A 26,084-nucleotide genomic window follows, 5' to 3' on the forward strand; every position below is an offset into this window, starting at 1 on the left:
TTTGAAATGTCTACAAATTACAAGTGTAAATATATGCTGTTTGGAAGAATTATATTTAATTCTCTGGGTGCGTAGGTTCTGTCTCTTGTTAGAGCAGTGAGATTGCTGTAGTGTTTAGTCACAGATTACTATGCATTACTTGACACAGCTGCTAAGGCTGCCATTCCTTATTGCATAATCCCATGGCAAACTGGTTTTATGCTACTGCTTCTTTATTGTATCTTTTGCTAATTTGTGTCTGTCCAGAGTTTTAAGTGAAGAGCTAATGTGTAAAGCTTTGTGTACAGGGGTCTGTATGTGACCAATTTTTATTTATTTTTATTTATTTTTTTTTTTAATTTTTTTATTTTTTTTCTTTTCTGACGGCTGGAATTAGGAGCATGGGAATCAAGATCTTGATACAATGCTCTAGACTACAAGAGTTGAACGAACCGTGAAGCAAACTTATTTCCCCCCCTTTTTTCCTTTAATTGTTCATTTGAAACTTTGAAATGTTATGTATCTGATCTATGCTTCCTCAGAAATGTATGGTGGAAAAAGAGGATGAATGGAAAGTAGTTACTAAAATGTTTGGGGGAATATGACAACTGATTTTGGTCAGGAGTCTGAGGGGATTAGGACTTTTCAATTTGAGGAACAAAATTTTAGGAGGAATTTGATGAAGGTTTTATGGAAATATAAATATGGTAGGTAAGTTTAAAGCAGAACTAGTCGCACAATCCCGCAGCACAAGAAGCTGTCCCTTGTTAGAAGCAGTGGGAATTTACTGTAATGAAGATACTTAAAATAATTGAGAATTGCCACAGAAGTTTGTGGGGACAGAAAGAACCAACGTGTTCCAAGTTTGACAGAAGTAGTGGAATTAAAACCATAGAATGGATTGGGTTGGAAGGGGCCTTAAAGATTATCCATTTCTAACTCCCCTGCTGCGGGCGAGGTTGCCAACTATTCTAGATCAGGTTGCCTATGGCCGCATCCAACCTTAAATGACTGCAGAGATGAGACATCCGCAGTTTCTCTAGTCAGCCTATTTCAGTGTCTCACCACCCTCTGAGTAAAGCATTTCCTCCTAATATCTAATCTAATTATTCCCACTTCTAGTTTAAAACCATTTCCCTTTATCCTGTCAGTATCTGTCTGTGTAACAAATTGGCCTCCCTCTTGCTTGTGTGAGCTCCCTTTGAGTATTTGAAGACTGCAGGGAGGTTTTCCTGGAGCCTTCTCCAGGCTGAATAAGATCAGATTCATCAGCCTTTATTTGCATGTGATCCCTGCCGTGCTCCAGCAGGTCCAGAGGAGGGACTCTTAGAATTAGAATTCTTGAAACTCTTAGAATAATTCAGTAGTACAAACTCTTAGAATAGCAAAGTGACCTCTGAAGACCATCAGGTCCAATGTCTTGACTGCTTCAGGGCTAACCTCAAGGTTATTAAGGGCTACTTGAACAGTCTCAGGCATGGGACATGGACCACTTCACTAGGGAAGTCTGTTACTGTACTTTACCACCCTTTTGATAGGTAAGTTTTTCCTTATATCCAGTCTGAGCCTCCCCTTTGGAGAAGATTTGTGCCATTCTTTTGCACCCTGTCTTTGGTTACTGGAGAGCAAAGATGGGCGCCTCCTTCCCTGCCTTCCTTCCTCAGGAAGTTGTAGAGAGTGATGAAATTGCCTCTCAGCCTCCTTTTCTCTAGTCTAGACAGCCTAAGTGTCCTCAGCCCTCTCTTTACAAGACATGCTTTCCAGTCTTTCTACAGCTTTATTGTTCTTCTGTGGTGACACTTCAAGCACCTTCATATTCTCTTTGTATTGCGGAGCCCAGAACTGCATGCATACCATTCAAGATTAGGCTGCAACAATGCTGAATGCAGTGTGAGTGCCATCGCCTTTGACCACCTGGCAATGCTGTGTTTCATGCACTCCAAAGTATGGTTTGCCGTCTTGGCTGCTATGGCACACCACTGGCTCATTCTGAATCTACTGTCGCCAACACCTCCAGATTGCTTTACACTTAAGCTGCTCAGCAGAAAGGAATCATGGACCTAGAATGAATAACTGGGCAGAAATGGATCTTCCAATGTCCATGGTACAGCAGGGGTGCAGGAAGAGAGTCGTTTGGTCTGGCTTTCACTGCATATTGTCTCCCTTTGTCAAAGTAACCTTAAGTCAAATGAGTCTCGTTAGCTTGGACTGCTTGTCTTTCATTTGTAATGAAATACCTTGAAGAAATGTGGTATAAACATGGTGCTGAAAAAATACTGTTATCTTTGCTGTCTCTTTTAAGCTAACTAGTAAATGGGTAGTGATAATAGTATAAGTAGCTATTTGTGTATGTTCTGTTTTTGTTTTTTTCTATGCTATGTCCACCACAATAGAAATAATTTCAAATGTGTGTGAGACAGAAATGCCTTATTTCAATCTCTGTAAAAATCCCTTGGGTTTTTCTATTATTTATTTTTTACTTTCTATTCCATATTCTTGCAGTGTGCTATAGGTACTGCATAATTTATGTATTCATTGGTGTTACTTCTTGTGCATACTTATGTGTGTATGATACTAGGTTCATTTACTGCCATTTGGTACAGTTATATAGGGGAAATAACTTGAAATACCCATTTTGCTAATACATTGCTACCAACTCCCCATGTATTTCAAATAGTAGTTACAGTCATTATACTAGACTGTGATTTAAAGCTACTACTGCGAGTAGAAAAGTGCATAAATAGAATAACTGGTAATTATAAAATTGGTTAGTTAGTTAGAGGAGACAGAAAAGGTAATAGTGTTTGACCGTAAAATTTGGCAGTGGGATCTGACATGGGGAATGTTTATGAGGCCTTTTTTTTTTTTTTTTTTTTTCCTCCCACCTACAGTAAATTAGGTAGACTATTAGAGGTTTTGGAGGTAGAGAAATAATATGCGAACGGATCTTGCCTTTTTTTTAAATTTTTTTTTCCTCTTATGAAGTAACATCTGGAATTTACAGCTTCATTTATAAAATCTTATTTTATTGGAAATTGAATTTCCTCTTATGCGTAATTTGCTGTCTGGATGACCTGGAGGAAAGTAGAATTATAGAAGTTGTGAATAGTCAGCTAAAGGTCTTTTATTTATTTTTCTGGAATAGAGTAAAAGTCTGTACTTCTCTTGACGATTGTTTGTACTGGTTTGATTTTTGTCATATTACATTTAAGAAACAAAATATTAACCATCATTATCACATTTGGAGTCTGTGTGATGGAAGCATTTTTGGAGTTGTAGACATGTTGGTGTGTTCTGTTCTTCATTGTTATTTTGTATATTGTTACTGATGTAGGATGGCGTTTGGAAATTAGGTTGTGAATGCCTCTTCTATGGGTGTAATAATTAATAATCCAATGTTAAGGTCCAGTCAAGGAGGATTTGCTGTTCCTGTTTTGCAAAAAAAAAAAATACCATACCTGTATCTTAAGTGTTTTAGTCACTATTGGTTTAATTGAAATCTGGAGAGGGTCTTTTGTTTAAATTCTTTCTCTTTTCTTAAAATACAAAGTGTCTGACAAGTGTTTCATACAGCTTTGAAAGATCTGCTGTGATTTTTTTATTTTTCTGATGATCATGGGCATGTTGTTGTGTAATGAAAATGCTCAGTGATAAGAAATGTTTGAAATTTATCATAGCTGAGGATGATTGTAAAAAAACAAAACAAAAAAAACTTGAAACAGCCTGCTCTGTTACGGTGATGTAAATTTGGGGTAAACTTTTGTCTTCATTGTATTTTGTATGCCATAGAGAACAGAGAATGGCCAAAAATACTTGATTTCCTTGTGTGGTAAGCAGAAGAGAGTTTCTGTTTTGAAAAAGAGATGTCTCGTAGTGGTAGCAGCTGTGACCAGCTGTAATTACAGTCTACTCTGTGGGCAAGATCTCAGTTTGTAATTTGTGGTTCTGCATGGTTTTCTTTCAGTTTTTGCCCCTTGCAAATAATTTAGATTCCAGCCTTGAGCTTTGTGGGGAGAAAAAAAGGAGCATTTGCTTGTTCCCTCCTATGGTGGCTTGCTTTCTTTTTATTTCTTTCCCCTTTTGTTGGCATCTTAGTGAAGAGTTGAAGAAAATGTACCAGATGATCATAAAGAAACTGTGGGTCCTGTAGTTTTCGCAGTATGTTACAGAGTTCTTATGTAAACAGTTGTGAGTAATAAATCTCCTTGGTGAACTACTTAACTAAATTGATTGGAGAACTGATAGAGAAATGGTAAGAAACTAAAAGTCCATATATTTGTTTTAATTGAGTTGCTTAGACTGTGTTGCGGAATATTTCCAAAACATCTAAGTGCAAAATAATTTAATTGATCAGCCAAGTAATTGTCCATTTCAAATGAAACATAAACGTCAAATAATGTCGAGGCTTGCTGACACTAAACATCAGTATCTGAACAGTGAGTTCTTGTGACAGTTGTCTTGCTCTGGAATTGTACAAGTGTATGGAAAGTAGGAAATGGGAAGGTTGGGGAGTGGGGAGTGGTGGGTTTGTCTAGATCTAAACTTTCTGGGAAGTTCATCTGTAATATCTTCAAAAATGTGAATAGTGTAAAACTGTCCTTTTTGAAGAGAGCTGGAGACATGCCTTTTACATTTTAAACAGAAGTAGAATACTGGAGGGAAAAGAGTAGATAAAATCTAAAAGACACAGATACACATATGTGTATGTATATGCTTATCCACAAAGCGGAGAAGCTACAGCAACTGTTTGAATGCCAGTGGAGATGATGACATGGCTAATTCTTAAGGTAGGAAGGGGCTGTGAAGATGAGGGCCCTGCAGATCTTTGGGCATAGTGCTTGAACTTTCTAAGTTGCATTACATGGATGTAATGACACTTTTTTTGCCTTGTTGTTTTAGTCTTTTCAAAAACATCTTATGTATTTTCAAATGGGAAAAAAAACAGAACTGCATTACTGCATTGATGGACATGGGAAGAGCTGCTGATTTGATGGATGGACTTTTTGATGGCCTTGTTCAGATAGTAGTGGTCAGTGGCTCAATGTCTGGATAGAGACTGGTGATAAGTGGTATTCCCCCAGGAGTTATAGCTGGGGCCGATGCTCTTTAATATCTTCTTTAGTGACCATGACAGTGGTTTGAGTGCACTCTCAGCAAGTTTGCTGATGACACCAAGTTGTGGACTGTGTTTGACACATGGGAGGGATAGGATGCCATCTGGAGGGACTTAGACAGGCTTGAGCAGTGGGCCTAGGTGAACCTCATGAGGTTCAACAAATCCAAATGCAAGGACTTGCTCCTGGATTGAGGCAGCCCCCACTATCAGTGCAAACTGTGGGGATGAAAGGATTGAGCAAAGCTCTGCCAAAAAAGGTGTTGGGGGTGCTGGTGGATGACAAGCTGGACACGAGCCAGCGATGTGTCCTTACAGCCCCAAAAGCCAACTGTATCCTGGGCTGCATTAAAAGATGTGTGACCAGCAGGTCGAGAGAGATGATTCTACCCCTCTGCACTGGTGAGGCCTCACCTGGAGTTCTGTGTCCAAATATAGAGTCCTCGGTACAGGACAGATGTAGGTCAGTTGGAGCATGTCCACTGAAGGGCCATAAAAAATGGTCTACACAGTGGAACGCCTCTTCTATGAGGACAGGCTGAGAGAGCTGAGGCTGTTCAGCCTGGAGAAGAGAAGGCTCTGAGGTGACCTGATAGTGGCCTTTTGGTCTGTGAAGGGGAGCTGTGAGAAAGAAGGGGACTGACTCTTTGTCAGGGTCTGTGGCAATAGAACAAGGGGAACTAGCTTCAGGCTCAGAGAGGGTAGATTTATGTTAGATGTAAAGAAGAAATTTCTTACAGGGTGAGTGATGAGGCACTGGAACAGGTTACCTTGTGATGTGGTAGCTCTCCTGTCCCTGGAGACTTTCAAGGTGAAGCTGTATGAGGCTCTGGACAGTCTGTTCTAGCTGTGGTGTCCCTGTTCATTGCATTGCAGTTTTGATTAGATGGTCTTCAGAGGTTGCTTCCAATTCTAAAGCTTCTGTGACTCTATGAAAAAAAGACCTGACAAATTTTATGGGTGGTGGGTTTTTTGTTTGTTTTTTTCCATCAGATTTTGTTCTGCTGGAGCTCATTGTTTTTATGGCTCACTATTGATGTAAATTATGAGAACAGCCTTCAGTTTAGTATGATGTAGCTTGATGTAAATCTGAACAAGTTTAGAAATGGGAGGTGTAAGGGAATTTGACTTACCTTTTGCTGTTAGTGATTGAAGTGTCTAATGTGATACTGTAGTTACAACTCAGACTTATTTATCCAACATTTTCTCCAGTACTTCTACTGACAAGGGATCTTCTGCTGTTTCCCTCGTTAAGTTCTGCAAATTAATACACTTAAATGGCTTGCTCAGAGTTTATTGCTGCCAGTTATGCTCTTAAGGGCTCCTCTGATGCTTCAGGTGGGCCCTTGTTGAAACAGTATGTGGAAGTGTCCAAGGGCTGTGACACATCATTTTTAAGACTCTTCTTGTGCCTGCCCAGCAACTTCAATATGGACATTTTTAGAGATGACTTTTTATCTAGGGCCTTATTGCTTAAAACCATGAAGAAGTCCCATGTAACCTTATTGCATCATGCAGTGAATCTTTCCCTTAACCCATGTGGACAAAACCTCAGGAAATGGTCTGGCCTGCATGCTTGCTGAAAGACAGCTTTCTGCTTTTTGGACACTTTTGCTTTTGAAAATTGGTGCAGTTGAAATGTTGAATGCAAGCCCACTTGTACTGAAGCTTGGAACAGTAATTGTATACAAAAGGTTATAGTAAATAATATGATATTGTGCTGGTGGTGAGTCACTAGTGGGGTTCTGCTGGTCTTAATTTAATCAGGATGATCTGATGCAGGACTGCAATGGCTACGAAGTAAGTTTGCAGATGATATTGAATAGGAGTAGCTGTTAACTCTGGAGGGTAGAAAGGCCTTGCAGGGACAAATTAGAGGGCTGGCCATATGAAATCTAACAAAAATTAGTGCTGATGTGGTGCAGTTCTGCATCTACAATAGACTTATCATAAGCTGGAGAGCAACTTTGTGGAAAGGTATCTGGGGTTCTGATTTTAATAGGGAAATATGTTTGTCTGTAAAAATGTGACCGATACTTTTAGAGGCAGGATTTGTTTCATCCCGTAGTTACTATGATATTACTGCCTTTACGAGTTCCTTTTTTGTACTTTCCTAACCTATTTCATGAAATATGACCTTATTTTATGTAATTCCTTTGACTTGCCGAATACTTCTTAATGAAAGGAAGGAACCAGAAAAACTAATTATCCTTCATTCCACAATGCTATTTTCCAGAAGTCTGCCAATGAAACTGAATGTTGTTATACCCTTCCAGAGGACATATGGACTCTGTTTCAGGCTTTCAGAAGCGTTCTGTTACTTAAAGCCATAATAATAATTAGTCATATAGAAGCCATAGCATATATGGCATTTTTTGCTTTTCTGTCCTCATTAGAGATTTCACTGTTACATTTTAACATAATATTTCAGTTAATGTGACATACTGTGGAAAAAAATCTATCTTCAAGGTATTTTCTTATGTGAGAGGGGAAAAAAAAGCAAAATTGATTTTAGACTTAGTAAACTGCCAAAATCAAATTTGCCCATTTGCTTCTGGTGCTTTTCACTTAGTAAGGAAACCAAACTCTGCTGCAGCGAGGCAAGTTATATTGGTTACCATGATAACTGAGTATATTGCATAGCTAATTTTTAACCAGTATAAGCTGAATCGGTGCAACTTTTCATATGGATGAGACCTGAGGTCAGAAGGCTGTTTGTATTGTGGAGATTATTCTGTATTTCTTTGTAGAAGATTGTCATAGGGCAATCTGGCATTAAGAATATAAAACGTCTTGCATGAGAAGTTTCTTATCATTTGTTACTTCCCTCTTTTAAGAGTGGAAAACCCATGTGAGACACACATATACTATAGACATGCTGCTGTTGTGTTTAGGAGTATGACTGAAAAACTGAGAGAAGATCTGACATTATTCCCCTTTTTTCCAGCCTCGGGATACAGCACCAAAGTCTCATACTTTCAAAAACAAATCCTTTAAGAAATCCAAAATTTGTGGATTCTGCAAACAAGAAATTGATAGCCAAGGCATTTCATGCAGAGGTGAGTAATGTGTGATGTGCTCTGTTAAATTTCTTGCAATTTAAAGGAAATAAAACTCATATAATATCAAAATCTGTAGGAATCAGTGACTCCAGACTTCCTTTTAGACTAAATATAAATGTTATGTAACTTCCTTCCTTTATACAGTATTGTGCCTTGTTTTTATTAGTGTTTTTGTTGTTGTTTTGTTTTAGTGTTGGAGAGGAGCTGCTATAGGCAATTGGACTTGTATAATGATGTGTTTTTATTACTGTGCTATTAGGATAGGTTCCAGACTGAGGCAGTGCCTCTTAGGAACATGTGAGTGATGTGTGCTCAGTGGCTGACAGATGCAATTCAGCCTCAGACTGAGGAAGTGACACTGATTCACTGAGCTGTGAAGGCTTTTCCGTGCATTACTTTGCTAAAATTCTCAAGGACAGTCGTTTGTTTCATTTTTCCATCTGCATTATGGTCTCAGTCTAGTGCTTAGTCTTTCTGCCTAATCACTCATTGGAATGTTGAAGAGATACTCATTCTGAGAGACTTAACTGCCTCTGGTGTTGCCTGCTTGTTACTGCTATTCTTCACTCTTCGCCTGTGGGATTGAACAGACTTGCCTCTTCTCCGTGGGATACTTGTGGAAAATACTTTATGCAGAAGTAAATTTTGAGAAAACTCAGTAAGTGATTTCTGCAAGCTGTTGATATAAAGGGGCTTTGATCCAGTGTACTGATTTAGTCTGGTTAACGTTCAACTCTTGTTACATGTTAGTAAAGCAGTCTATCTACTCTCTGCATGCATGGTTTACTTCCTAGTAAGAGAATGCATTTGTTTTCATCCGATGCGTAGTGGAAAAAACAGGATCTTTTTTGCTCAGTGATTTTAGAATCATTTACGTGTTCTAGATGGATTTCTTGCCGCATGCCTTTCCTCCCACACTCTTCCAGCACCTTATGATCCCTCTGAGGGATAATGAAGGCAGTAAGATGTTTGAATGTGGAAGGAATGTGCTCTTTACCTTCTACATGTGTTGCTGAACTTTGTGGGTGAACAGTGTGGATGAACCTTGCTTGTTCAGTGTTAACAGTTATCATATGCAGTTATATGTATGCATTTCTTTAAAACATTTATTCTGTCTTTCTGGAGGTTAGTCCTGAAATTCTAAGGATTTAGTTCTTTTTAACTTAGTAGAAATTGCTAATACTGTGAGAAAGAAGCCTGCTTTCACAGTTCTGGCCTAGTTCCTTGACTTATAGAGCATAGGGACCCATGCCCTTGAGAGAGGGTGTAGGGAAAAGGTAGAGATACACAAAAAAAACAAAAAACAAAAACAAACAAACAAACAAAAAAAAAACAACAAAAAAAAAACAACAACAGCAGTTACAAGCCAAGGGAGGAAACTGATTCTCTAAATATAATAGAGGAATGTGAGATAACACAATATAGTCCAATATAATTGGAGCTGAAGTTAATAAAACAAACAAAATGGGAGAGAGCGTGTCCAAAAACCAAAGGCATTACTCTAATGGTAAAGGTGAGACAGCTAGGGAGCACACACTGCAGAGAAAAGCAGAAGGAAGAGGGCGGTCTTGTGACTCCCAGTCAGTTTTATCTTTCCCTCTAACTGGAAAATGGAACAATGAAGTCTTCTGGAAGCTGTAGTTCTTCTCTTCTGGGACAAGTACCCAGAACTATCGACAATCTTTGGGGGATTGCTGCATTAACTCTTTAACTCTATGAGTTACTTTAAGAGTACTATGAGATGTTATGATGTGGAATGCCAACAACAAAAATCATAAAACTGTGATGCCTGCCTAGTGGTAGAATTCTATCAAGACCCTCTTGATGAGGTTTATTGTTAGAAATGATGTGCTGGTATTCCTGAAGACAAAGGCCTCTGGAACTGGGAATAGAAAAAGTGTTTGCCAGGTTGCTGTGAATTTGAGTCTTTATAGCCCAGAGCTGGAAGATAGAGATTAACATACTGTGTGTCAGTGGTTTATAGGCTGGTTTAGCCCAGTTCTGTGACTAGAGGAGGGTTACAAAGATGATCAGAGGGCTGGAGCGCCTCCCCTATGGAGACAGGCTGAGGGAGCTGGGCTTCTTCAGCCTGAAGAAGAAAAGGCAGCAGGCTTTCAATTCCTAAAGGGATCATATAAACAGCAGGGGAGTCAACTCTTTTAAAGGGTACATAATAGCAAGACAAGGGTAAATGGTTTTAAGATGAAGGAGGGAAAATTTAGGATGGATATCAGAGGTAAGTTCTTCACAGAGAGTGGTGAGGTGCTGGAACAGGCTGTCCAGTGAGGTTGTGGATGCCCTGTCCCTGGAGGTGCTCAGGGCCAGGTTGGATGGGGTTCTGGGCAGCCTAGTCTAGTATTAGATGTGGAGGTTGGTAGCCCTGCTTATGGCAGGGGTATTGGAGCTTGATGATCTCTTAGGTCCCTTTCGACCCAATCAATTCTATGATAATAGGCCAGGGGACCCAATGACCTGCATCCTGAGAAAGGGGGAAGGGGAAGAAAGGAAAAGGGTAGGGAGATGGGCCTAAAAACAAAAACAGTGGGAATGATCTGGGGAGAAAAGCTAGTTTACTAAAAATGATATTGAAATGCAAGACAATGACAACTCCATATTAACTTCTTACAGGTTTTGTTGGTGCAATATAGAGAGGGAACCCTTGATATTATGTAGTGTTTCACCCTTCCCATCCTCCTCATAGAATCATTCATAGAATGGTTTGGGTTGAAAAGGACCTCAAAGATCATCTTGTTTCAATCTTTCTGCTGTGGGCAAGGTTGCCAACCACTAGACTAGGCCTTTTCTTTCCTGTTGTTTCTGTTTTGTTTTTCTTTTTTCCTGCAGCAGACTTATCCTCATTTAGTGTTGGTGAATTTTAGTTGCCTACTATTTCATTTGAGAGATGAAAAGGAAAAGGAGCTGTACAGAGTGGAGTGATGACTACTAGTAATTTCAATTTAGTAGGAATCCATTTTTATTCTAACTTAAAATGTGGGCTTTGTAAAGCAGAGTTTTGGAAATGACAGAAATAAAAGTTGTCTTTTTCTTTGCCAGCTCTGAAATGCTTGAAATAAAACTTAGTGCAGTTAATCTCAATTTAAATATGAAGAAAAATAAACTAACTACTTCAGAGCTAAATTTTGATTCTTCTGCTTCTGGTAAATTCTCCCTGATGTTGTGTAAAAGTGAGCAAATTGAGATAGGGAGGAAGACAGGGAGAAGAAAAGCTTGTAGTTAAAAGCAACTGGAATTCCTTTGTGTATTAATGAGAAAGCCTTGCTTTTTAGTAATTCGTCCAGAGAACATGATAGCTTTTTGTATTCAATGCGAATTCCTTCCAGAACCTGCAGTATTTGATTGGCTAAAAGAAGGTTATGTGGAGAGAAATGGGGTAAAGGGAAAGGTTCCAGGTTGGTCAGTTTGTAGTGTTTTCTGTTTCTCTAGGGATGAATTATCTGCTTGTTGCAAGAAGGTGGCTGTAATTCAATATTGTAATAGATAAATGAGCTTCTATTACTATGTAGCAGCTGCTATTCTAGGAGGTGTTTAGCTCAGTCTTGTAAAATGTGTCCTTTGCTTTTGTCCAGTTCTGAACACAGTGCCTAAGACGTTTCTATGAAAAATGAATAACTATCAGTTATGCTTGAAGGAATATGTTACCTTATTGTTATGTACTTTATTCCACCTCAGAATAACATACTTGGTAGCAATGATTTCCTATTTGTTGAGGTCTACAAAAACAGCAGTAAAAATGGAAGATTTAAAGATGAATTAGCTACTCATTTCTTCCCTTCCTGGTAAACATAGTTAGAACATAACTGTTTGATGCAGCTATTCAGTGTGAAGTATTGTTATTTAGTAGTTGATGTTTGCATTACCTGCACTTACTACATTAAACTGAGGACCATATGATTACCTGTGTCTTTACAGTAGTACCTCAAACTTGAATGCTTTTGAGCTACATTTATTAATTTCTCTGCATTACAGTTAAACTTAGTGCGGGGCTGAGCAGGTAAACAACCTAGTTGTGTATATTTGCATAATTGTCCAAAAGTCTGCAATATTATAAAAGTTTCCTAATTCATTTTGAACCATTTAACCTAGATTACAGATTTTAAATATTTTACTTCATTTGCAAGCAAGCTGTTGTAACTATGTAACTTTTATGTATTTTCCATGTGATTATTTATTTATTTATTTATTTAAATATAGCTTGTCCCAGCTTTGTTATGTTGTAACCCAATGACTATTAGCATAGAGCAGGATTTGAGAGGTTTTTAGGTACCCTGAGTCTTCCCAGCCCTTTCCTGACAAATTAGAAAGTTGGTTACATGTTTGGGAAATAGGAATAGCTGTCAATAATGCAGTAGTATTTTATACCTTAGACTACTGGTAAGTGAAATAATGATGAATTGAAACACTTGTCACATTTCTGCTTGGTGAATCACCCCTCCTGTCCAGGTAATGATTAAATTAACTTTTAAATGCTGGTATTGAGGCCTTACATGCAATACAAGCATTCCTTAATCCAGTCTTTGAACTAAAAGTAACGTTGCTTTAGATGAACTTGGGTATCTTTTTATTAATGTAACCTAGCCATGAACATGCAGGTTCAGGAAATATATTTTGTAGTGGTCCCAGTAGAACTGATTGTAGAATGTCAGTTCCTAAACAAGTGGCACATAAGCATCACGGCTAAAGCACAACACTCTGGGGTGTTGAGAGAATCTGTATGTCTTAGTTACAGCTGTAATAGAATTGTTTTTGTATGAGCGACTAGCATGATGGTGTATTTTAGTTCAAGTAGAAAAATAATGTTAATAACACACTGTTTTTTTGCTTTTTGCTTTTTGCTTTTTGCTTTTTGCTTTTTGCTTTTTGCTTTTTGCTTTTTGCTTTTTGCTTTTTGCTTTTTGCTTTTTGCTTTTTGCTTTTTGCTTTTTGCTTTTTGCTTTTTGCTTTTTGCTTTTTGCTTTTTGCTTTTTGCTTTTTGCTTTTTGCTTTTTGCTTTTTGCTTTTTGCTTTTTGCTTTTTTTTTTTTTTTTTCTAGTTGCAGCCAAGAAGTGTTGTATAGAATCATAGAATGGCCTGGGCTTAAAAGGACCACAATGATCGTGTAGTTTCAATCCCTCTGCTGTGTGCAGGGTTGACAACCAGTAGATCAGGCTGCCCAGAGCCACATCCAGTCTGGCCTTGAATGCACCCAGGGGTGGGGCATCCACAGCTTCCTTGGGCAACCTGTTCCAGTGCATCACCACCCTCTGTGTATAGAGACAAAACCATTCATAGTGAAGGGCCCAAGGAGCTGGGAGGGAGCATAATTAAGACAGATGACATAATGTGGCCAAAGGGATATTCCATATGATATCAAGCAGAAGTTTTGAAGAGGATGAGAGTTCATATCTCTTTATCTCTCTCTTGCTCTCTTCCACTGCTAGGGGGGCTGCCTACGCATTAGTTGTGGGGTAACAATTGCTTGTTCATCACTTGTTAATATATTCATATATATGTATTATCATAATTATTCTTTATCTTGTCAGTCCACAAGTCCTACTTGTGTTTTATTTTTTCTTTCCCTTACTCTATTTCCCATCACACTGGGAAAGGGGAGGAGTGAGCAAAAAACTGTCATGCTTAGCCACCTGCTGGCTTAAATCACATTTTGAATTTGGCATGGTGTTGCTGTGACACTGAGAAGTGTGTGGGCATTTAAGAGAACTTTAAGTCTATTAACATAAGGTGAGCTCCTACTCCGTTAGAGAATTAAATAGGGGAAAAAAAAAATTAAGGGGAAGCATGTTGTGTAGTGTTTAATGATTGTAGTGACCAAGCTGCATCACAGATAGCATAACACATTTGAGAATATAGCATATAGTGAGAATATGAGTTACAAAACTGAAGAAAACTTCCATAAAATAAGCTAGGTTACAAACATAACTGCATTTAGATGCATTCAGAATCTGAGCCCTGTAGATTGCTGAAAGGTGAGTTGGTAGCTGGTTTTTATGCAGTCCTTGCTGTTTTTGGTCATTTTTAAGATAAAAGCAATCTAAACAACAACTTTTACTTAAGTATCATGCTGATGATCTTTGTAGCTCATGATGGTTTCTTTCCTTGAAGATCTCTGAGACTCTTTTACTATGTAAGAGATTAAGAATTGCTGTGAATCAAAGCATGAAGACACGTTAGGTCTTATCTGTATAATGAACAGTTTTTCAAGAAAGTAGTTTTTCAAGAAAGTTGTTTTTCTTGTTCTGAAGGTCATCCATTTTAAACCAGTGTTTGTCTGAACCTTTCTCTTAGTGTAAGTCCTTAAATTCATGATGAGCGTGCAAACTTCCTAGACCTTACAGTACTGCTCGTACTGTCTTGAACTGTAAGAAAAAATACTAGGCAGTCTAGCTCCCTCCCCCCTGATTTGTTTCATGTGGGCTACTGGCAACGATGAGCCATAGTCTTGTTGAAGTGCATATCTGGATGGAGTATCACAACATTGGATCTTCTTTTAAAGTCATATGAAGGAGCTCTAAAACCTGTCTTCAGTTCGAGACTGGAATAAGTTTTAATCATTTTGTACCTGACTTGCTATTGTATAGCTTAAAAAAATGTGACCAAATAGTTGCTGTATGAGTTTTTAATTTAAAGAAAAGTGAACATATTCACGGTACTAGCATTCTGCCATTGTAACAGTATAAATGGAAATGAAACAAAAACAGCATCAAGAAAACACCTGAACCCTCCAGAAATAAAGAAATAAATCCCACAACACCTAGGAATTCACAGGAGGCAGTTAAAATGACAAACATAAATTACACAGCAAAATCAGTAGGAAGCAAAATGGTTAAAGTGTTCCTGGAAACTAGGAAGAGCATGGGAGTAAAGGGGAAGAACAGTCAAACTATTGCAATAACTGTGCTGAGCTATTTTCTCTTAATAAAGATTTTTCACTGCTTTTGTCTGTGAGTGGAGTGTTTCATCTGCAGGAGAGTTCATTTACAACCTGTTTACTGTATAGTCACGTTGGGTAAAAAATCTGGAGAAGAGCTTATCATGTTGGCCTCACTGTGCATTTGTCAGAACATCCTGATTTGGTTTCTTAATCCATGTCTTTTCTTCTGAACCAAACACAGACCTGGGATTTTCTGGAAAAATCTTGCTGCATAGAGGAGCTGCTACTTAGAAATTATTAAAGTAATGACTGAAATGTCTAGGCTTTACTGTTTCTGCTGTACTTTGACACTGATTTTCTAGTGGTATTAAGAAAAAAGACTGAATTTGGGTATGGTAAAAACTACATGTCAGTGTACCAATCCTAGAAACATAGAATGTCTTGGGTTGGAAAGGACCTCTGGCTTCATTTAGTTCCACCCCCAAGCTGGTGGAAGAGCTCCTCTCTGTCACTCAGAATTGCATCCCCTTCCCCCCATCAAATCTAGTTTAAAGCCCTAGTGGTGAGCCTAGACCTACTTGCTGTTCAGTATATTCCTCTTTCTTCTAGTCAGTTGTGTCCCATCCAACATCAATGTTTGTGGTCTATTTCAGGTGTGTCCTAGATCATGGAACCCAAAGCCTTGGGTGTAGCACCATCTGTGCTGCCATTTGTGTACCTGGTCTGTTCTCTTCCTTCTATCTGAATCCCAGGTTTCTGACAGTGAGGATTTTTGAATTATCTTGTCATATGAAGAATAAAAAAAACACATAAAAACAAGTGAAAATCATGATGAAAGCTGTGTTTGTTTGTGAGGCTGACCTTATAAACTAGTCATACTTAAGTATTCACTGGATGTGGAGTTTGGCTACTTATTGACATACTGTATGCTTAGAAAATTCTGAAGTGAGACAATGTGAATAGCCTTTGTCACACACAAAATGCTGGAGTTAATTTTTCTGGTGGTACCACAGTAATCTACAGCATTTTTAGCAGCTTCACTAAACTATAAATATTTTGTTATTTTGTAAACATGTTATTACTGGTTTTCAGTGAGTATCTTACATACATAAGGCTTTAAAGCCTAAGTTAAAAAAATGAAAAAAAAATAAATTTCTGTCTATCTTTATACTCACAGCAGTATTGTTAACTTTCAGGAATTAACACATCTTCATTTGATCAATAGAAATATCTTTCATGTCTTCTTCTTATCGCCCTCTTCCAGTGCCTGAAAGGTGCTTACAGTGAGAGTGGGACAAGTCTCTTCTCATTGGTGACAAGTGACAGGATGAGGGGAAATGGCCTCAAGTTGCGCCAGGGTAAGTTTAGGTTGGATGTTAGGAAACACTTCTTTACAGAAAGGGTAGTCAAGTACTGGAATAGGCTTCCCAGGGAGGTGGTTGAATCGCCATCCCTGGGTGTGTTTAAGAGCTATTTGGATGTGGTGCTCAGGGATATGATTTAGCAGAGGGTTGTTAGAGCTAGGGTACTGTGGTTAGGCTGCAGTTGGACTAGATGATCTTCAAGGTCTTTTCCAACCTGGGTAATTCTATGATTCTATAATTCTATGATTCTTGGTGTTTTTTATTATTATTAAAAGGGTTCTTGGTTATTGTTTAGGAAATATTTTGAAGTATAATAAATTGACTAAATGTGGTTCTGCTGCCAGTTCATTGCTAGCCAGTTTGGGACAGTTGTGTTTAGAATTGATGCTGGAATCCTTAAACACATATTTGAAAAGTCTGTTATGTATAGGATGCAGACTTTCAGTTGTTGAGTTGTAGAACTGAAGTACCCCTTTTGAGTGCAATGACTAAGACGTAAATGTATGTATAATCACTTTGTGTATGTATGTAAATATCTTGGTGTGAGTAGAGCACCTTACTGACAAGTGAAAACTAGCAACGTTTTTCAAGTAATTTCTCAACATTTTAGGAAGATACAGTTTTTTGATGTAGCTCACTGGTAAGTGCTAGTGAAGAGATTCTGTTCTAGTGTTTGTTATTTATTCATTCCAGTGAAATATGCTGTGGGTTTGATTCAGTTGTCCTTTCTGTGTAGAAGAGGTAAAGCTTGCCGTGTCTCACTGAGATGTGTATGAGGGCTTCTCTGAAAGTCATGCCTCCTTTCTTATTATTGTTGGCTCATGACATCAGAGGTGGATGTTGGTGGTATGACAGTAGAGGTTGAACCTTCCTGCCGATGTTCCATTCCGTTTTGTTGTTGTGGGACAGATGTCAGTAGGGGTGTACTAGAGAGGTGTACTAGAGGTGTATCATGGAGTTCCTCCATGTGTAAAAAATGGCAGCTGTTGACATTCACTGATGCTTGCTGGATATTTATGAAGGTTAAGCGGTGGGTGTTAACATATGCAGTGGGTGATGTATTTCAGCAGTGGCAGTAGCAATGTGGAAGGTAAGACATATTCTGGATGGTCATTCACATTTTTAGTAGCACAGCTCTTTTGCATCTCTGGTGAAAAACGTATAGCTAATGGTGGTGGCTGTGTTTAAAAAATAAAAGTTTTGTAGCTGAGAATGTGCTCTATCAAATAGTGCTGTTGCGCTCTTTGTAACTTTTGTAGTTTCCATGGAATTGGCCTAGATGATATTTCAAGTTCCCTAGCAATCTCTGACATTCTGTGTTTCTGTGTGTTACTTTTGGAGTGACCTGTGTCTGTAGGTGATGTGAAATGCTTTGAACTCTTGAGCTTCTGGTAAATGCAAAGAACAATCTGTCAAAATGAGCTCAGTAGTGTTAAGTTTTCTTGCCCTGGGCAGGAATTTACTAGCAAAATTCAGACATGTCAGGAGAAGGGAATTGGTGCTTGTTTCACTTGTTTGTGGATCATTTTCTGTTTTCAGGATGTAGCCTGTTAGGAGCATTGTATGGGATTAATGCTTTGATATTCACATAGCAGGGAAGGGAGATAATCAGGGAAGTGGTCAAGTGATTAAAAAAATAGATTTAAAGGACATAACAAAAATCACGGAGTATTCTAGCTTTGTGGAAGACCACCCAGCCTAAACTTGTGCAATTTTTTAGTAAATCAGTATCTCACCTTTGAGTATGAGATTGGTTTACTGCACGCAGGGTAACAAATCTACCATTTGGACAACAGTGTTAGCCTTTTACAGTATCACAATAAATCATACTGTTGAGGAATACATATTCTTTTAATATGCTGTTTCTGTGCAAGTAATCACTTATGAATTTAGGCTTGCTCCATACAATCACGTGAGAAAATGCTTTTCTTCATTAATTAAAAGTTATCCACCATGTGCTTTAAGGGTGATAGCTTTTGTAAGGAATGTATGGTTACCAGTTGTTTAGTGCTATGAGAGCAGTGTATTTGTACAAACACGAAAAATTTTTATGGAAAAGAATATTCAGCCTGTTAAATGCTATGAAAGTGCTCTTCACTTAACTGGAAAACTAAACCAACATAGTATGTACTAGACTACTTAAGAAAGTAGATCAGTCTCTAGGACTTAACATGAGAAGTCACTGGAACACGAAGGATTTTCATTAAGTGGTTAGTGCAGTTTGTTCTAAAATGGGCATGTATTTGCTGAGCTCATGTCTTGATAGTTGCATCTTTTCTGATGAGTCAGGCTGTGGCAAATAACTCTTGGTGGAAGCATTCAGGAGTGTATTTCATCTTTAGCAGTCTAAGGTTAGATACAGTTAATCTTCCAGGTAAACATCTGTGGGGATTTCCTGCTTACTGAATGGATGAATAAGTAAATTTCTCCTGAGTTTAGAGTGCATTTAAGTTTATAGTATTACCCAAAGGAGAAACAGAGCATGGAAAAAAAAAATCCAGCAACTTTTCAGAATAAGGAAAGTAGTACCTATACTCTTGAAACCTGCCCGTCAGATTTTAGATATTATGGTATTGCTTCATATCATTGATCATCTGTCTACTTATGTCGAGAGCTGTTCTCTAAATTTAATGATTCAGACTTTCCTGCTGTAGTATCAGCAGGACATTAGGAGAAAGTATTAACCTATTTGAGATAATTTAGCAGCTATGTGTGAACTTTTTTCACAACCAGGAATTAAACTCTGAGGAGCCATAGTTGCTTGTGAGTTCTACGTCACCCTGTTTTTCTTAGGTCTCTGGTGTTGTGGATATCACTAAGATTCACTGGGTTCATTGTGAATGATTTGGACTGAGTATCTTTGTTATTTAGCTGTTAGTGCTTCTGGTATATGTGCAACTGTAATGATATAAGACAAGATCATCAGCCCATGAGGTTTAATCAGACATTTCTTATTGTAGGGAAACAGAATGCACAATTTTTCTGAGGCAAATGGCTCCAGTGTCGGTGTGCTGTGCAGCAGAGTGGAGGATCATGGTGTGTGAGGAGGGTCCTGAAGTAAAGGAGTCGTCAGGGTGTGCAGAAGGCTGCCCAGAGTGTCCAGAATCCCACAGCTGTTGGGGCAGAGAGCAGGCTTGTGAGGTGTGGGTGGGGCTAGGTGCAGCAGCGTAGTGCCCTTGAGCATACAAAGGGAACCCCTAGGGAGCATAGTGACCGGGACAAGTAAACAAGGTGTGGCAGGGCAGTATGCTGTGGTGCACTGAGGTTTTCACAGTCAAGGTAGACAGGGAAGGAGATTTTTCTTGAAAGGAGATTGTGGTGAGGTGGAGGTAAGCCTCTTCTCCCACATAACTAGAGACAGCACAAGAAGGAATGGCCTGAAGTAGTTCCAGGGGAGATTGAGGCTGGATATTAGGAAACATTTCTTCACAGAATGGTGAGATGTTGGAACATACCATCCAGGAAGGTGATGAAGCCACCATCCCTGATTGTTTTCAAGGAAAATGTAGATGTGGCAGGTAGGAATAAAGTTTAACGGGTAGTATTGGTGATTGGTGGGTGGTTAAACTACATGATCTTAGATGTCTTTTCTAACCATAATGATTCTATGATGATATTATTGTAGTTGCTCTTTTGGGAAAGGATAAAACCTACATTTTATTGTACTTCTCTTTAAAAAATAAAAAAAATGTAAATATTGTTTTTTATCTGAAGGTATATGATTGGCTATGTTTGCAGTAAAAGATTGATCTAAAGAAAAGAGAGAATCCTCCCACTCTTCTACTCATATATTATCGTCTTTGCTTTCATTTTAGTTTGCAAGTATGCCTGCCACAGGAAATGTGAGGAGAAGGTAAGCTTATTTATTTCTCTCTCTTTGTTGACAATTCACACGTACTTGAAGTTTAGACTGTAGAAGTTGTCATGATGATGATGAAATCAGGTGCCAAGTTGACAGGAAAAACAACTTTTTGCTGTTATTTTGTCATTAAGGTGAAACAAATCCTTGTGCTGTTGTAATGTCTGTGACAAAGCTACTCATTCCTCCCACAAGAGGACAAGTTTTATGTTGAAAACAGAAAGTTGGGCCAAATGCAAACCACACCCTTCTACCAGGAAAAGAAAAATGTGAGTTAGGGGTATGTATCTAAGGTTTACAGGAACAAGATTTAATAGAAACTTTTAGTGATGGTTTAAGAAAAATATGAGAACAGTATTAGTGTTTGGCATGTAAATTGTACTCAGCAAGTTCAGTAGCATAACTGAATTTTTGATATTTTAAAAAAATGAGTGCCTTTCACATCAGGAAATATCCAGTTCACCCTCCTAGTTTATCTAGTACTCTACAAAAAGGAAAGCTGGCTTCAGTTTTTATTGCTTCTCACTGTTATGTATTGTCTTGGATTTTGTTGGCCATAGATTAATTCTACTGTAATTGCTTCCAGCCACGTTTTCAAAGCTCAGTGAATTGTAATTGTTTTTGACTTGAAAGTAGATGTTGAATATCTAAATGTAGATATTGAATGTCCAGATAGCACAAATCTATAGAAAAGGAAAAGAGATGTTTTATGGCTGCTGAAAGTCAGAATGTCTTCCATAACATGCAGGAACAGTCTTGAAAGGAAGAGGTGGGTGCAACAACCCTTGCACTCAGCATTCCATCTCTTTTCATGATTCGAAGACATCCATGTGGGAAGGATCAAATAAATACTGAACACATCCAGAGTTCAGTTTCTTCTGTGGTTTTCATAACAAAAGCACTCATAAATATTTTAAAAATAAAGCTCCTGAACTATTATTATTATTATTTTTTTTTGACTTGCACTTATTTTGTGTATAAATAATTTTTGTGGGTTCTGAAAAATGTTGCTATGGGAAAATTAACTAAGCTAAAAACATGACTGACTGACTGAAGGGAAAATAAACATCATGCTAGTCAAGAATTAGTTGTCTATTACTTGTATGCGTACAGTTATAAACGTGGAATTAAAATATTTATTTAAAAAATATATATTTTTTAAATTAAAAATACTATTTATTTTAATAGATACATTTGCCAGTTGGTTAAGTTCTTCTGACACACTTATACACATAGTTAAACATTATAAATGGTTACCATGCTGTACAGTATAGAACAAGAACCGTGTAAGTGTGAATAAAAAGTGAGAGGAAGGATTGTTTCTACAATTGTCTTAACATATCACTTTCAACAGTGGGGGAAAAAAGTGTAATGCTCAAAATTTATGTTAACTAGTTATGTTAAAACAGATAGGAAAGAAAATCAAACTGGGAAAGTCAAATCCTTTTTTCTGAAGGTTTGATTTTTTCATTTAAGACTTCTTTTCCTACTGTCTTTGCATTTTTTCCCCAGATTAATTTTGTAGAGTAAAAATCACATTACATATTGGTACCAGGTAAAATGTTTCTATCTTTTTATAGAGATCTGAAAAACTAATTGCCAGAAAGGCCAAAGTGGAGATCATGTAGTAATGCACAACTATTAGACAAACCATAGGTGTAAAGCTCCTTGTCACTTAATATGCCTGGTCCCTGGAGACTTCTAAGATGAGGCTGAATAAGGCACTGGGCAACCTGTTCTAGCTGCGGATGAGGATGTATCTGATTTGTTGATAGGGTTAGTAGCCTGCAGGTTTACTTGTGCATGTGCTACATAGGTCTAGAGCTTCCAGTAGTGATGATACAGAATTGGTGCTTGAGACAATGGTAGAAAAATTTTTGAAACTTGGAGAGAAATTATACAATGCATTTGCCTTATGTTATTGTTATGTTATGCTCTCAGGCATTTGGGTACTTCAGGGAACTGAACATCCAGTATGCCAAGCAGACCCTCTTCTTAGAGAAGGGTGCTGTCTTCCTGGGCTCAATTGAGAGTTGTCATTAGGAAACTACCTAGTTTCATATGGCTGACAGACCTCAGTCCCGTACTGTTTTTTCATATAGGGAGAGATGAAGCAGCTACATGTTGGTCAGGGGGTATCAAAAGGATTTCAGGGCCTTGGGACAGTGGCTAAAGGAAGTGAATGCACAGATCATTTTCTCTGCCTCCTGTATTGGCTAAGGACACAGGAACTAACCAAAGGATCTTTCTTTAAATATCTGGCTTTGTGGCTGGTGCCATCTCCAGAACTTTTGCTTTTTTGACAACCAGTTAGCCTACACGGTACTGGGTTTGCGGGCACCTTATGGGGGTTTGACTGTCTTAAAGGGAATAAGGGTCCATGGGGAAAAGCTAGTGGTGTTTGTTGGGAGGACTTTAAACTAGGTTTGAAGGGAGTCTTCCCATTATAAAATGTGGGAAGGCATAGCTATTTTAAGAGGAACAGGATGTTGTCAGGGGCCTTGAAGGACCCACTGCCTTGAGAGAGGCACTGGCAACACTGCAGCACAGTCAACACTTGATCATGATGAGGCAGTGACTGCTGGGGCAACAGGAGAAGGCAATGGGAAAAATCAAGGGAAATACCTAGAAGGAACTAAAGAGTTATCCTTTAAGGAAGTGATAAGATAAGGCAGCTTGGAGAAACAGAAGGAACTGGAAGCTACTGAGCTGCTTGAAAACCATGATATAGTTCTCATCACTGAAAACTGGTGAGAGAATTCCCATGACTGGAGTGTAGCTGTCAGTGGCTATGAGCTGTTCAGAAAGGAACAGGTTAGGAAGTGGAAGTGAGGGGTGGAAGTGTTGCTGTCTATCAGGAAAGGAATGGAATGTGAAGAGCTAAGGAAGTCATGAGCAAGCCTATGGGTGACAGATCAAGGCAGCATTAGTTGTTAGTGTCTACTGTAAGCCACCAGATCAGACAGAGCCTGTGCATGAGACCTTTTATCTCCAGCTACAGGAGATGTGATAGCAAGTGTTTGTCTTGTTGGAGGACTTCAACCACTCATACGTCTGCTAGAAAAGTAGCACAGTGAGCGGTAGGCAATCCAGGAGGCTCCTGGAATACATTGAGGATAACTTCCTGAGTCCAGTAATTGGTGGCCCTGCCATGAGGGGGTGCAATATTGGACCTGTTGCTCACCAGTGTAAACAAACTGATAGGTGACATCAGGATTGGAGGCTGCTTGGGCTGTAGTAACCATGCTCCTGAGGGCTATGAGGTAGGCAAAGGGTAAAATTAGGAAACTAAACTTCAGGAAAGCTAGCTTTGATCTCTTCAGGGAGTTAGTCAACAAAACAACCTGGGAAACTGTCCTTCATGGGCAAGGGTGCAGAGCTAGCAGATCTTTAAGGAAGCTTTCCTCAGGGCGCAAGAGCTCCCCATTCCCAGTGTCACAAGTTGGAAAAGGAAAGCAAGAGACTGGCATGGTTGAACCAGGACCTGCTGATGAAACTGAAGAGCAGGAAGAATATGCACAGGCAGTGCAAATGGGAACAGGTGTAATCGGGTTATCTAGATTTACCTGTGATAGAGGCTGCTGCCCCTGGAAGGAGGGAAATGAACAAAAAACAGTGGCAGCAATCTAAGGAGAAAACTTATTTTACTAAATACGAATAATATTGGAATACAAGATGACACAATATGATACAATATAATTGCAACTACTAAATCAAACAAGACAGAGAAAGAGAGAGAGAGAGAAAAAGAGTCCCCGAGAACCAGGGGGCCTACAGTGATCTCTAGGCGACAGGCTGGAACGTTGCTGATAGAGGGAGACGGTAGGGATGGAGCGCTCCAAAGCGATAGATAGAGTGAAAAGAACGTTCCAGCCTGGGAGCGAGATTATATATGTGTCCTCCTCCTCCAGTGATTCGTCTCTGGCCGCGTCGTCCCCTGGGATATGTAGTTCTCCTCCAAGAGCTCGGGATGCTGCCATTCCACAGAACTGGAGCATGAACCTTCCAAACTTCCGCATACCCTCCGTTACGCTTCCGCATACCCTCCGTTACGCTTCCGCATACCCTCCGTTACGCTTCCGCATACCCTCCGTTACGCTTCCGCATACCCTCCGTTACGCTTCCGCATACCCTCCGTTACGCTTCCGCATACCCTCCGTTACGCTTCCGCATACCCTCCGTTACGCTTCCGCATACCCTCCGTTACGCTTCCGCATACCCTCCGTTACGCTTCCGCATACCCTCCGTTACGCTTCCGCATACCCTCCGTTACGCTTCCGCATACCCTCCGTTACGCTTCCGCATACCCTCCGTTACGCTTCCGCATACCCTCCGTTACGCTTCCGCATACCCTCCGTTACGCTTCCGCATACCCTCCGTTACGCTTCCGCATACCCTCCGTTACGCTTCCGCATACCCTCCGTTACGCTTCCGCATACCCTCCGTTACGCTTCCGCATACCCTCCGTTACGCTTCCGCATACCCTCCGTTACGCTTCCGCATACCCTCCGTTACGCTTCCGCATACCCTCCGTTACGCTTCCGCATACCCTCCGTTACGCTTCCGCATACCCTCCGTTACGCTTCCGCATACCCTCCGTTACGCTTCCGCATACCCTCCGTTACGCTTCCGCATACCCTCCGTTACGCTTCCGCATACCCTCCGTTACGCTTCCGCATACCCTCCGTTACGCTTCCGCATACCCTCCGTTACGCTTCCGCATACCCTCCGTTAATGATTCATACTGCACATGATGTCATGATGTAGAATATTGACAGCAACAGCACAAAACCATGACATTCCACCCCTTATTCTACATTATTTCATCATGGTTACACAGATACATGGAATTACTGACTGCACTCCCCCAGCATTAATTTACCTTGTGGTACACACTGAACATCCCCATCCTTCTGCATCACCCACCAAGTGCACCCAGGTCCCTGGGCAAAAACAGTTCCACGGACAGGTTTGCCATTTCCAGAGGCTGGAAGGACCCAAACAGCTTTTCCCAACATGCTCTTCACATGCACAACAGGGACTTTATCTCCTTCTATAGTGTGTAGGGGACTAGATTGGCTAGGACCATCGCGATTGACAGATCCTCTAGTATTGACCAACCAAGTGGCTTCTGCCAGGTGCTTCTCACAGTACTTAATTGTTCCACCACCCATTGCTTTCAACATCGTTTTTAATAACCCATTATATCGTTCAATTTTACCAGAGGCTGGTGCATGGTAGGGAATATGATAAATCCATTCAATGCCATGATCTTTGGCCCAAGTATTTATAAGGGAATTTTTGGAATGAGTCCCATTATCTGATTCTATTCTTTCTGGAGTGCCATGCCACCACAGGACTTGTTTCTCAAGACCCAATATGGTGTTTTGAGCAGTGGCATGGGGTACTGGATATGTTTCAAGCCACCCAGTTGTTGCCTCTACCATGGTAAGCACATAGCATTTACCACTGCGAGATTGTGGCAAGGTGATATAATCAGCCTGCCACGCCTCCCCATATTTATACTTTTGCCATCGCCCTTCCTCCCAGAGAGGTTTCATCCTCTTGGCTTGTTTAATTATGGCACATGTTTCACAATCATGAATAATTTGCGCAATAGTGTCCATAGTTATGTCCACCCCTCGGTCTCTGGCCCACTTATATGTTGCATCTCTTCCTTGATGGCCCAAGGTCTCATGGGCCCATCGAGCTAGAAATAGTTCGCCCTTATTCTGCCAGTCCAAGTCAATTTGAGCCACCTCAATTCTCGCAGCTTGATCTACTTGGTGGTTATTTTGTTGTTCCTCTGTTGCTCGAC

General features: G+C 39.6%; 1 protein-coding gene across 10 annotated transcripts in view; it reads left to right on the forward strand.

The window, feature by feature from the left end:
* TNS3 (tensin 3) overlaps positions 1–26,084 on the forward strand; it is a 174,796-nt gene that overhangs the window by 16,931 nt on the left and 131,781 nt on the right. For 4 of the 10 annotated variants that reach the window (XM_072327305.1, XM_072327304.1, XM_072327303.1 and 1 more), the window contains exons 2-4: positions 8,040–8,151; positions 16,308–16,401; positions 20,223–20,260. In XM_072327305.1, the coding sequence (XP_072183406.1) occupies positions 16,371–16,401; positions 20,223–20,260 (69 nt within the window). In that variant the 5' untranslated portion in view covers positions 8,040–8,151; positions 16,308–16,370. Of the gene's footprint in view, positions 1–8,039; positions 8,152–16,307; positions 16,402–20,222; positions 20,261–20,419; positions 20,536–26,084 lie in introns of those variants that run through there. The other 6 variants (XM_072327312.1, XM_072327311.1, XM_072327310.1 and 3 more) reach the window with 3 other exon arrangements.

This window comes from Excalfactoria chinensis, chromosome 2 (assembly GCF_039878825.1).
Source record: "Excalfactoria chinensis isolate bCotChi1 chromosome 2, bCotChi1.hap2, whole genome shotgun sequence".
Taxonomy (NCBI): domain Eukaryota; kingdom Metazoa; phylum Chordata; class Aves; order Galliformes; family Phasianidae; genus Excalfactoria; species Excalfactoria chinensis.